General features: G+C 47.2%; 1 protein-coding gene across 7 annotated transcripts in view; it reads left to right on the top strand.

Moving 5' to 3' along the window:
* Positions 1–482: 482 nt before the first annotated feature.
* The window catches only part of PWWP2A (PWWP domain containing 2A), a 38,932-nt gene continuing 25,827 nt past the window's right edge, over positions 483–13,587 (top strand). For 3 of the 7 annotated variants that reach the window (XR_012058203.1, XR_012058202.1, XM_072935402.1), the window contains exons 1-2: positions 483–1,132; positions 9,889–11,601. Coding sequence is in view for 5 of the 7 variants with exons in the window: in XM_072935402.1 (XP_072791503.1) it covers positions 483–1,132; positions 9,889–11,587 (2,349 nt within the window). In the remaining 2 variants the exon portion in view is untranslated. Of the gene's footprint in view, positions 1,133–1,474; positions 1,639–9,888; positions 12,745–13,587 lie in introns of those variants that run through there. The other 4 variants (XM_030284220.4, XM_030284221.4, XM_072935403.1 and 1 more) reach the window with 3 other exon arrangements.

Below are 13,587 nucleotides of genomic sequence, written 5' to 3'. Positions count from 1 at the left end.
GGGGGAGCCGCTCGAGGGCGATCCCATGGTGGGGTGACCCGACCACACTGAGGGGGGACGTGATCCCTCTGAGGAACGACCCGTCCCCATGGCCGCCCCCGCCATCTTCCCCCGCGCGCTGCCCGCCGCCGCTTCCCGCCCCGCGACGGACACTTGGCGCCGCCAATCATCGGCCTCCCTCGGGAGCGACGCATCCCTCCACCAATCAGATGGCGGAGCGGCCCCACCAGCCCCACCCCCCGTGGCATCTAAAGCGTTAAACCACGCCCCCTCTTCCCCTTCCTGGCTCTGCACTGAATGAAGCCCCCGCTGGCCAACGAGAAGTTCCCTCGGGGCTGGATGGACAGGTGTACCGTCCAATAGAAGCGCAGCATTGCGGCGCACCCGCCAATAGGGTGCCGCCTGCGGGCGCGGGGGGCGGGCTCGCCCTCCCCGCGGGCCGTGGCCGTCGCTCCCGCTGCTGGAGGGAGGCGGCGGAGAAAATGGCGGCCATGGCTGCGGAGGCGGCGGCGACTGCGGCGGTGCCGGGGGACGGCGGGGCCGGCGAGGCCGAGCCCGAGATGGAGCCGATCCCGGGCAGCGAGGCCGGCGCGGACCCTCTACCCGCCGTCAGCGAGGCCGTGGAGTCGGCAGTGCCGGATGGCGAGGAGGCCGACGGCGGCAAGGCCGAGGAGCCGCCGCCGGTGCAGCGCGCCCGGAGCCCCGGCGGGACTCGCGAGCCGGACGCGGGAAGGACGGAGGAGCCGCCGCGCAGCCCGGGGGTGGAATCGCCGCGGGCCGAGCCCCGCGCAGCAGCGCCCAGCCCGGGCTGCTCGGAGCCGCCGCAGCCCTGCCCGCCGCCCGAGCCGGCCCGGGAGCCGCCGCAGCCCTGCCCGCCGGCTGCCGGGGGCTCCGCGGGGCCCGGGGAGGAGCCGCCCCGGCCGGAGGAGGAGGAGCCGGATGCTGCCGCCGCCGCCGCGGTGGAGCCCGAGCCGGCGGTGCCCGCGGCCCCGGGCGGAGGGGAGGCGCCGGCTCTGCTGCCCGGCTCCGAGGTGCGGGTCACCCTGGACCACATCATCGAGGACGCCCTGGTGGTCTCGTTCCGGCTGGGAGAGAAGCTTTTTTCCGGGGTCCTCATGGACCTCTCGAAAAGGTGAGAGCTCGGGGGGAGCCCAGCCCGAGCCCCCCACCCAGCGCCGAGCCCGGGAGCACTCCCGGAGCAGCCGGGGGCGGGATGGGGGTGGCCCCGCCGGGAGCCTCGTGGGCTCTGCAGCTTCGCTCCTATCCTATCCTATCCTATCCCATCCTATCCCATCCTATCCCATCCTATCCCATCCCTCCTCGGCTCCTGTCCGCCCCGGGCCGAGCAGCTCCTGCCCCCGCGTCCTCCCCGGGAAGCGGAGCCGCAGCTCCTGAGCATCCTCTGTCTCCTCTTCCTCCTCCTGGACCCTTCCAGCCGGGGGTGGGCAGGGCCCCCTCGGGTTGGGAATGGCAGAACGGGAGAGGCAGGAGAGGGGCGAGCACATGGGCACAGCCTTTGGGCTTGGCCGGGGCTGCAGCAGCATCCCTGTGAGCAGCACCCGAGCGTGGCGTTTGTTCCCCTCTTTGTACACAATCAGAGATCTGATTGCCCTTTTCCTTCGGGCTTACATTGCCTAGGTAACCTTCTTTTTCAGTACGTACTATTTTCCGGAATAATGGTTTTCCAGTTAGGCTGTTGCAGTTGTTAATTAGTACTGGTTGCTCCTTGTACGCAATGAACGGGGTGAAGTTTCATGGTTCTTAAATAGCCTTGGGGGGGGGGGGGGCGGATTTTAACGTATCTCTGAATAACTTATCAGACAGCAGGGTTTGGGGTTTGCTTTTTTTCACTGCCTTTCAATGGTGAGAAGCTCTTGGGAGACCAGAAATCATGGTATCTTACAAACAATCCAGGTTCTATCAGCAGGTGAAAATACTTCGTCGTAGTGTTTTTTTTCTAGACGTGTAAGGACTCTGCAAGTTCATGAGAGAAGAGTGAAATTTAAGCAAGGTTATTATTTAAAATAATCGGTATGCAAAATATGCAGCACTTTTCTCCCCCAGATTTAAGCTGTGTGTGGATATATGTCTTTTATCACTCCTTTTATGTTGTCAGTAGCTGTTCAGCAACTTCGTGGAATATTAATATTGTCAGTGCTCTCTAAAAGGAGGATTGTGAGGACCAGCACTTCTGGCTGTGAGGCTGGGATTTGACACAAACGGCCTTGTCTGACCCGCAAGTTTTGGATAATGTCAGGGAGTGACGTTTTTAGTCTGCCACTTGATGAGGTGTGAAACGCTGAGCAAAACTCCAGCCGCTTTGTGGGGTGAAACAGCGTCTCGGATCCGGGCAGGAGGTGACACAAATAAGGTGTAATCCTGGGTAACACGGATTCTTTTGTAGGTTTGAAGTTGTCCCAGCAGAATGCCGTGGTTGCCCTGGGCTGGAGGGTGACAAAGCCTCTGCTTCCAGGAGTGCAGGAGAATATAAGTTTCTCCTTTTCTCCTGAAAGGGATCCTGTCCTCCTAAACATACCCTGGCCACAAACATCCCACGTTTTCCAGGCTCTTGTGCACTGAGGAGCCTCTGGCAGGCAGCAGATCTGCAGCCCTTTGCAGCAAAAGTCTTTTTGCAGGCTGGCTGCTGCTGCTGCTGTGCCTTGGGGGGAGCATCTCCAGCCTCGCTGGGTCCAAGCCCAGCTCCAGGGACAAAGCTTTGCAGAGGGAGCTGTGGAAAAGCCATCCAGGGGGGCTGGGGCTGGCCCTCCCAGCTTCTCTTGGCAGTGGAGCCATTCCTGCCTTCAGAGATGCTTCTACATGGAAATCCAGGAGGGGAAATTTAAATTCTCAAGGCTGAGCTCTGCAGAGGGCCTGGACAAGAACTGAGTTTTGAGACAGAAGGGCTGTATTAGTGGGCTGGTGACAGCAAAACGTTGGTAGATAACAGGAGTGTCTCTTATCAGGTGTCTCAGAGCAGGAAATGCAGTGAGAAACAAGCTCTAGAAATACTCCAAGAACTTCCTACCTCTAAGAAATGGAAGCATTATTTAAAAAAGTGTTGCCTGCATGTCCAACAATTCCATTTTATCACTTCTGTGGTGACTAACAGGTGATGTTTTCTAGGTGTTAGCTTTTCCTTATATCTGTTTATTTGTGTTTGCTGTAGCAGCTCCTGGACTTGCAGAACATGAATATTTTTTCACACACTTCCTTCTGTGTCTGTGGCAGGCCCTGGAATTCTTGTCATAAGTTTTCCAGTGGACCATTTCCAGTGGGTATTGGGCAAGAATTGTTCCCTGTCAGGATGGGCAGGCCCTGGATCCCTGGCAGTGCCCAGGGCCAGGCTGGACAGGGCTGGGAGCATTGGGACAGTGGGAGGTGTCCCTGCAGGGTGGCACTGGATGGGATTTAGGGTCCTTTCCAGCCCAGCCCATCCTGGTTCTGTGGGGTTTAAAGCCCCTGTGAGCTGCCTGTACCTGGCATTGCTCTCTCCCTGTTTGCTCAGGGGACAGGAGATGTCCATCACACCTGCTGGCTCAGGGGAATCCTGCTCTGCACCTGGAGGAAGTAGGTGGGAGGGAAATACCTGAGAAGTGTAGCATTTGTAAATCTTAAAATACAGAATTAAGAAGTTGTGGTTTTAGTTTGTTCGCCTGGAGAAAGGACAATTATTTCTGTGTGGGTTTTTTCACCTACCTAAAGATTAGGGGAGGAGGGGGGATTAAATTTATGTTCTGTTGTTTTGTCAAAAGTCAAGACTTGGCCTTTTTATTGCTTTATCATTTAACTGAAAATTTTCCTTCTAATGCTGCAGATGTGAAGGACATGTGTCTTGTCTTCTCTAAACCAGTCCCCTTCTGACTTGTGTGTGTTCATAATAGTTCTTGAGAGAGAGAGAGCAAAAAGTTGTTTTGTGACCTAAGAGCCTTGGTTAGATACCCAGAAGATGTGCAGTGTGTTCCTAGTAGACATATGTTTGAAATAATCTCTTTATTGAGCTTTAGTTATGGAAGATAAGGAAGGACTTCCTGCACCAAGGTGTGTGTGAGCTGTATGATGAAAATAAACGTTTATATGCAATTTGTAATTCTTACAATCCCAGAAGCAGTTTTCAGGTACAGCTCTGAACTCCTGAATCCTGTGCTTTTCCCAGTTTGTTAATTCAGCTTCTACTGCAAGAGAATGGTGTGAGAAGGAAACAGCAGAAGCCTCACTTGAAAAACGTGGTACATTTCTGCCTGCTCTCTCATTTGGTAACCAGGGAGAGCAGGTGCTCATCCTTGTCTGGGGAAGGACTGGGGTGTGTAGGAGGCCTGGTGTTCTGTGATGCACATTCTCAACAGTAAATAAATATCTGAGGCTCAGGGTTGTGTGTTTTGGTTTATTTTATTTTAAAACTTGCACTCTGCTCCCAAGGTGCCCTCTTTGGAGTTCCTCAGGAGCCCAGAGGAGCTTGGTGAAATTCTGGCATTTAAGGAGCAGCCCCAACCCTTCTTTGAAATTTGTTTCTATTATCCCCAGAACGTGGGGAGCTCAGGTGTAATGACAATGTGGTTAAGAGAGTAATTCAGGTGTCTTTAGCTTGTGGCTGAGAGAGGTTTTATTTAAGGGGGTCAATACCCTCACTTAGAGGGTAGGGTTAGAACTCGGGTCTGGACTGGGCCTCAAGCTCTCCTTTCCTGAAGGAATCTGTGGTCTCCTGTTCTTTGTTGCTCTGGGATGTGACAGATGGTGGTTGACCTGTCCTTCCTTCTGGAATTCTCTCTATTCCAGCAGCTTGGCCTGTCCTGCTTGGCTTGGTTCAAGGTGTCAAGGCAGGGCAGGGGTGAAATTTTCAGTCTGCATTCATCTTATTTTCTGTTATGACAATTTATTTTCTGTTATGGTGATTTCTGGTGAATCTTGGCCATCTTGACACTTCAGTTCATCCATTATTTAATGGTATCATTCTCTTTGCATGTCCTGGGTCTGGCATATGGATGTTCTTGAAGAGTATATTCAAGGTATAATCCTTCAGAATAGATCACAGCAAATGTGACAGCGGTGTCTACTTCAAATGCAGCTGACAGCTAATAATGGCAACAGGTGTAAAAATTAAAAGATATTGCAGTTTAAACAGGCCTTCAGCTTTATAGATGTGCCAGTAAAATTAAGGTAATGGTGATTATTAATGGAAAGCCTAAACTCAGAGCATCCTGTCTTTTCTTTATGTTGTGCTGTTCCAAAGAGTCACTCACACTGCAGTCCTTTGCCATGGGTTCAGAGCTCTCAGTGAAATGTGCATTTTCTAGGCTATTTAGCCTGGTGTTACATTGCTCAGGAGGGGAATAAACCATGGAGCTGGTTGTTTGGCTTCTGGGAAGGCTTTTTTCAGGAAGGTGCCTGCACTTAAAGCAATATATTCCATCTTGTGCTTTATCACACCAAGTAAATCCTTCATTAAAAATAGGTTGTTGCATAATGTGTGTTTTCAATGCAGGTTATTTTGAGGAATTCTGCAAAACTTTCTGTTCAAATAGCTATGATCTAACTGTGTATTACATGGAATGTTATAATTTGAACCCTCAGTTTAGATGCATGAAATACACAATCCATGATTCTTTCAGCATATTATTATACTCCTGCAACTTCCATCCATGCAATAAAAATGGCTTCAGCTGTTGCTTGTCCTGGCTTTTGCAGAGCACCAAGGTTGATCTTGGGTACAAGAGCAGAAAAGGAAACAGGAGATTCCTGCACTGCCTTGGTGGTGAAGATGGGTTTTGGTCAGTCGTTTACCACAGACTGAACACTTTAACACAAGTTTCTCTGCTTTGCTGATACCAGTTCAATGTGTCCAGAGACAAATGGGAAATAGTTCTGAACCTCTCATTGGCTTCACTCCTTTGGCAGAGCAAGGGGCTTTTCATTTCTCCTCCTTTTAGTAAAGAAGTCAGACATTGGGGGCTAAAGATGAGAACTTAAAACTTTAGGTACTAATGTAAAACACTTTGCCCCAGGGTGTGTGTTTATGTACTTTGTGTATGTACATACAGTTATGAGTTAAAATGGAATTTGTTCCCCATCTCATGGGTATTGCTGAAAAAATACTCTTTAACTGTTGTGTTTTGCATGTAAATTGAACAGTAATGTGCATTCATTGTACCAATTCTGCTACAGGATTTAGATTTGAAAAAAGTGACTTTACTTTCCTCAAGTGCTTAAGTTTATATGTCTCTAATACAAAACTCTCTGGCTTTAAATGACAGAGTTTTGGGTTTGGTACCCAAACTGGCTTTTGGATGCCATGGCTGCCTATTAATTAACTTGCAGCTGGCAAACTGGAGATGAAGCCTGCCTGTTTTTACCCTGTTTCTGTCTCTGCACACCCTGGTCAGCTGAAAGCTCCTCTCAGTGTAAATATCATTGCACAGCATTGATCAGGCTCTCAGTTCAGTATAGGTCCTGATACCCTGTTGCTATTTCTGTCTCCAGTGAAAATGTACATTTTGCAGTGCACCTACAGCCATCAGATCCTGCTGATTGCGCTGGTTACTTGAAAAAACCTCTGAGAAATGAGTTTTGTACCACATCACACCCATCCTCTCTTAGAGGTGCATTTTCAAGGCAAATAAGAGCTGGGACCCCTTTGCAGGAGGGGAGCTGGCAGCATGGAGAGCTGGCTCTGATTTCCATAGGTGGGAAGCAGCAGGGCACTGCTTCCCAGCACTGCCTTGGATTGAGGGTGAAACATCTATTTCTGAGTTTGGTTTTTCTGACACTTCCCTTTTTAGATCCCTGCCGGTGAATGGTGCTGTTCCTTGGGCTGTGATGCTCTGAGGTAGAAGTGTTACACGAGTCAGGGAGCAGCTGGAACTTGGGCACCAGGGGATTTTTATTTTAAGCAAACAGTAATTGCAGAATAGCTCTACTTTCATCCAGAAAAGCCTATTCTTGAAATCTTGTGGGGTAAGGTGATATTTGGGACCAGTATATTAAAAATTTATTTTATTGTTGGAATAAAGACAAGGTAATTCCTTGTAGAACTTAAACATGGAATGTGTGACAAAAGGAGCATGTTGGGAGTCTCACTGTGGGGAACTGAAGTTCTGCTCAGGGCTGATCTAGTGCCAGCCAGTGACTGACTGGGGGATCAGTAAATGTCATGATACAACTGAGCTGTGTGCCTTGGAGTTTTTAAATTTTGTTTTCTATAGGTGCCTTTTAGCCCTCCTTCAGCTCGGTGGCAGATGAACCAAATGCTTTTGCAGCTTTTCTAACTACTAACACAACTAACTAGTTCAGCCTTGCATCTGGTGTGACAAAAATCACTGTGGATGTATGAGAATTATTTCTCTTCAAGGTCCATCAACCAGGTGTGTGAAAATAGGCCTCGAAATTCTGGTACATACAATAAACACTTGTGCTTGCTGCAGAGCTAATTAGATGCTGTGTCATGCCTTGTCCTGGAGAGGTTTAAGCTCATGTCTTCATTCTGCTGCTTCTCTTAGGAAAAATAAATCCCTCTTTTCTTACCTTGTTCTTTGTCTTTATTCTTTCCTGTAACCTTTACTATTTCATTTGCAAGTTTTTCTGCCTTTTTTTTTTTTTTTTTTTTTTTTTTTTGGTGTATTCTTCCAAGTTGCTGGAGAACTTGGTTAGCCAGGGAGAAAACAGAGATAATCAAAAACTGTTTCTAGATGCAGTCTGCTGTTGGGTGAGGCCAAGAGAAGACACAATACACTGAGCTGTTGGAAATAATGGTCAGTCTCTTGGCTTACCAAATATATTTTGTCCTGCAGGTGGATTGTCCTGACTAATTGTGTGTTCTGTATTAACACATCATTTACAGGAATAGTAAATGATGTTTACTGTTAAATAATGCTGTACATAACTGGCACAATATCCATGAATGCTCTTTACTTCCCCACTTCATTAGTGGGTAGGTGGACAGGGGTGGGAGAGTCTGGTTTATTTTTTAAGCAGTACCTTTGGTGTGAGGGATTCTCTGTCTTCAGGGCGTCACTCTGGATTGGTTTTGTGTCTTACTAAAGCAGGTTTGCATCTTGGATAAAAATCACCTTTTGTGGCTTCCTGTTCTTCGGTTCTGGCCTGTGTTTTGTGCTTGAAGGAAGGGGAGTGGAAGGTGCAGAATGAGTCTTTGATTTTCTGGTGTCAGGCATGTGCTGAGCTTTCCATCAGCTTCTTTGTGCCTTTGGAGTGAAAATGGTGCACACCTTCGTGGTGAGGCAATAGGATGAAAACCTGGGAAAAAAGAGATGAAATACTTGACTGGGATCCTCCTGGAAACCCCTGCAGCCCTCTTCATCCACCTCTTCCTAGTGACAGCTAATTGTGCTGATTTCCTGACAGAGTCCCATCAGTGCCCTCTGGGAGAAGGGCTCTGGGAATGGCCTGTGTGGGCTGGAAATGCAGTTCCTGAGGCACTGAGAGCAGTGTAGGGGATGTCTGTGTGGGGTTTGATATCCCACTCCTGTCTAGTTCTGCTGTTGTGCTCTTTGGGGTTGGAATTTGCACAACAAGAGATCTTGCCCTGTCTTGTTTTCAGCTCTTACCATAGATTAACTTTTTACCAAATCCTCTTAATCTTTATCAGGTGATGAATGATAGGATCTGGATCTTATTTTCTTTCAGGAGCTGAAGTTCTTGATGCCAGTAACACTGAAAATATTGTTAATTTAATTACTGTCAGCTGATAGTTTCTTTTAAAGCCCTGCTTGGAACTGAGTGACTTGCTTACAATCCTTTGTGGAGGGAAAAGTATTTGTGGAAAAGCAACTTCTTTACCCTTGAGGGACTTGTGGGACTTTAGGGAATGTAAAACTTAGTTGTGAGTGAGTCCCTTGTGGTTTAATGCCAGACCATAGGCTGGAAAAATGTCTGTACAAGCTGCTGAAATGCAGGCTGGGTGGATAATTTAATCTTGGGTGGGTCGTTTGCTTCAGTTACAACTTTGGGTGTAGAGAGAAGCTTGTGATAAGCAAGAGGACAAATAAGGGATGGCTTTTGTTTGGGACAGTGCAAACAGCCTTCTAACGCATGATGGCTTTTGCAAATCCAGTTTTGAGGAAATAAAGGTGACATGTAGGCACTTATACAAATAAAAGTAAATAAAGTTCAATTTAATCTGCTGAGGGGATGCTGCTGTTGAGCAGCCACAGTGCAACACAAACCTGAGGACAGATTTTGGGGAGTTACTCTTTTTTCCTGATCTACAGCAATTCCAGTCTGGAAAAAAGGAGTGAAAGGATTAAAATCTTGTTTACTCATGGAACAGTGAGGAATAGTTTGTACTGGATTGAAATAAGGAGAGTTTTGCTGGGAGGAATTCAGACAGGGCTGGGGAGTTTTGGCCTGTAAAGCATCAGGTGCTGAGCTTTTGTGGATGGAGGCACTCCCTGTCCACTGCAAGGATTTAGGCAGCTCAGATTTGTCTCTGTTAAATCTGGACTGTTCATCCTTTTCTGCTGTACTAAAAATGGAAGAGAAGTTCCTGGAGATGACTTTTCATAAAGCTGACTTAGTATGGAAAATGAGCTTGGGTAGACTGGGAGTTGTTGGGGTGAGTTGGGATGTTTATAAGCATTTTCCAGAAGCATAAAGTTAATTCATTTGCTGCTGTCTGGGGGATAGTTTTGTTTCATTTTTCAGGGCATCTTGTTGATACAAGAGAAACTGATAATAAGTAAAGTGTGTTTTTTGTTCTCCACTGACCTCATTTTGGTGTCTTGCATTTTCAAAGCTTCCCATAAGGCTGGATATGAAGCTTTAATTTCTCTGGTTTTCAAATGCCAGCTACCTAACACAGACAAGTTTTCAAATGCTTTGTGATAAACGCCGCAAAAATTCCCTCCAAACATTGACATTTTTTTCCCCTCTCTCTTTAAGGTTTGGCCCCCATGGAATCCCTGTGACCATATTTCCTAAAAGGGAGTACAAGGACAAACCTGAAGCCATGCAGCTCCAAAGCAAACCATTCCAAGAGGAGGCGCAGGTGAAGTGTGAGGCCGACGCCGCGGTCCCTGATGACTCCTCCCTCACGCAGCCCTCAGAGCCCAGCATAGCTAAAAGCCTTTGGACTTCTAAACCACCTCCTCTCTTTCACGAGGGAGCTCCGTACCCTCCTCCTTTGTTTATCAGGGACACCTACAACCAGTCAATACCTCAGCCTCCACCCCGGAAAATCAAGCGGCCCAAGCGGAAAATGTACAGGGAGGAGCCCACTTCCATCATGAACGCCATCAAACTACGGCCCCGGCAGGTCCTGTGTGACAAGTGCAAAAACAGCGTGGTGGCAGAGAAAAAGGAGATCAAGAAAGGTGGCAATGCAAGTGACTCTTCCAAATACGAGGATAGTAAAAAGCGAAGAAACGAGAGCGTGACTACTGTGAATAAAAAACTTAAGACTGACCATAAGGTGGATGGAAAAAGCCAAAACGAAAGCCAGAAAAGGAACGCTGTGGTCAAGGTTTCAAATATTGCCCACAGCAGAAGCAGAGTGGTTAAGGTTTCCGCACAAGCAAATACTTCAAAAGCGCAGTTAAACACAAAAAAAGTTCTCCAGAGCAAAAACATGGATCATGCAAAAGCTCGGGAAGTCTTGAAAATGGCCAAAGAAAAGGCACAAAAGAAGCAGAGTGCAACCTCCTCTTCCAAAAATGCACATTCAAAGGTCCACTTCACGCGGCGTCTTCAGAACACCAGCTCAGGGTCCCTCCCGCCCCGATTGCGCCTAAAGCCCCAGCGGTACCGCAATGAAGAAAATGACTCTTCCCTCAAGACAGGACTTGAGAAAATTCGGAGTGGCAAGATGGCAACTAAGCCCCAGTCTCGCTGCTCCTCCACCCGCTCAGCAGGTGAGGCCCCTTCAGAAACCCAGAGCCCCTCAGAAGGCCCCGAAGAGGCCAGCAGTGAGGTTCAGGACACGAGTGAAGTGCATGTAACTGTTGATCAGGATGAACAGCAGACACTGGGCAAGAGAGGCAGCAAAAGCAATATAACGGTTTACATGACCCTTAATCAAAAGAAATCTGACTCTTCCAGTGCATCAGTTTGTAGTAGTGATAGCACAGATGATTTGAAATCCACCAACTCTGAGTGTAGCTCTACTGAAAGCTTTGATTTTCCTCCAGGCAGCATGCATGCACCTTCCTCCTCCTCCTCCTCTTCCTCCTCCTCCTCCTCTTCGAAGGAAGAGAAAAAGCTCAGTAATTCCTTGAAAACAGAAGTCTTTTCCAAAAACGTCTCTAAATGTGTCACACCAGATGGCAGGACCGTATGTGTAGGGGACATTGTTTGGGCCAAGATTTATGGCTTCCCTTGGTGGCCGGCCCGTATCCTTACCATAACTGTGAGCCGCAAGGATACCGGGCTGCTGGTGCGCCAGGAGGCTCGTATCTCATGGTTTGGCTCCACCACCACGTCTTTCCTTGCTCTTGCACAGCTCTCCCCCTTTTTAGAAAGCTTCCAGTTGCGCTTTAATAAGAAGAGAAAGGGTCTGTACCGCAAGGCCGTCACTGAGGCAGCCAAGGCTGCCAAGCAGCTCACGCCCGAGGTGCGGGCCCTGCTGACGCAGTTTGAGACGTGAACGTGGAGAGTAAGGTAGGCAAGAAACCTGGAGGCTCCAGCAAACCCCAGCCAGGTTAGAGAGCGCTGCCAGGAGGGAGGTGGCAGAGGCAGAAGTTGCACTCGGTGACCGACCGCTCTTTTCGCACGAGGCTCGTGCCGTGCGGAGCGGCTCGTGACGGTTAAAACCAATTGAACATGCAATCAAAATTAGCCTAAAAGCGAGGACTGAGGTATTTTTCAAGTGAGAATTTTTTTTTTAAGAGAAAGAAAAAAAAAAAAAACAAACCAAACCACCCGATGCATAGGAGCCATAGCCTCAGCTGGAAGGCAGCTGATTTGCAGGGAATTTTTTAGTAGTTTCTATCCAGTATATAACTAGTTCTGTGTGGCCAGGGGTTGACACGAGGGATGAAAGTAGTAGCTGTGACTTTTTTGTTTTATTAGGTGGCCCATCAGGGAAGTGTAGAAATGTAAGCCTTGTCTAAATGGTCTTTAAAGATTATTTTTAACCAGTCTCTAATGGATTTAGTCTGGCCGGGCCCGGTGGGCCCAAGCTCCCCTCTGCGGGCCGGTTTAAATGGCATTGGAGACGTGCTCTGAGTTGTAAGGAAGAAGAATTTTAGTGACTTAAAGACCAGATTAAATGGGGTTTTATCGTAGTGACCACTTAAACACTCAACCTTTCTATGCACATGGGGGCACAACTAAATCACTTCAGGGTCGGAGAAGTTGAGGGATGCCTGTAGCTCTAAGATAAAGCTGAGGAGGCCTCAGTGTTTGGGATCAAGGGCTGTTAATGCTGCATAGGTGTGAATCATTCTGGTCTTTCTTCCTGAAGAAATCTTTCAGGCCATTTGCCTGGAGGTTTAGCTTAAGAGAGGCTTTGTTTTGAATGTGTAAATAATCAATTGCTGAAATTGGTCAGATTTTCTCCTGACTGGTTGTTCCTAAATTCTTAGGATACGTCCTAGTAAATTACACTTTGTGAATTGTCAGATGTGTAATTGTTGCATTTTGGATGTATCTAACTTTTTTTTTCTTTTTTTTTTTTTCTTTTTTTTTTAACTATTTCCATTTAAGGTATCTGTTTGCAGGTCAGAAAAATGAGATATGTAATTGTGTAATGCTCTGAAATGTAAAAAAAACAAACTGTAAATAAAATTGACTAAATCTGAATTATTTGTGTGTGTTTCTCAAAAAGCTTTGAAACAAATCCAGGATGTCAGAGTATTTTATCTGTATGCCGGATTTAGAGGACACCCTTAAAAAGTAAATTGTCCTTTTTTATGCATTCTTAAAGATGAAGTGCTTGATGTAAATAATATTGGTATACTTCAGTCTTAATTTGGAGATTATTAATTATCTGTCCCTTTTGTTTCAGAACCAGCTCTGTAGAGGGCTTTCTGGAAAGTTGATTAAATTTCTCCCTAAATTAGCTTTTGGGCCATATATTTGAGTAGAGATTGTGGATAATGTCACTTGTACAGTGGGGAATGTTTCAGTTTCCATCTCAGAGCAGTCAGAGCTGCTCTCCACTGCCATTCCAGCTTTTCTTGCATGGTTTTTGCTCATTACTGGGGCATTTTCATGCAATGCACTTGACTTTTTTTTTTTTTCCCTGTAAGTTTTGGTCCTTACCTGACCATGTGAATTCCTGTGTCCTCCAACCCATTCCTTCTTCAGCCTTGCAATGCCTTGTGAAGAGTCTCCTGGTGCTCATCCCAAAGCAGTTTTCATCCTGGTTTTTCCAGGATTGCCCACGTAGGCAATTATGACAGATGTAAAAATTTAAGCTCAGACTGAAATTAAACAAATATGAAAAAGGGGGCAAAGATTTAATCATTGAACCCTGAAAAGATTTTTATTTTAAGATTTAATTTCTTATGTTCATGATACTGTATGGTCTTGCCAAAGCATTCAGTTTCTTTTTACCTTTTTTAATTATTTTGTCGTGCCCACAGAACTATTGGAAGTCTAAGGTGTCAGACGCGTGGCTGTTCAAATCTTCCTCAAGATGAC

This window comes from Taeniopygia guttata, chromosome 13, assembly GCF_048771995.1.
Source record: "Taeniopygia guttata chromosome 13, bTaeGut7.mat, whole genome shotgun sequence".
NCBI lineage: Eukaryota > Metazoa > Chordata > Aves > Passeriformes > Estrildidae > Taeniopygia > Taeniopygia guttata.
The sequence above is the reverse complement of the archived record's forward strand: the minus strand, read 5'-3'. Positions and strand labels throughout refer to the sequence as shown.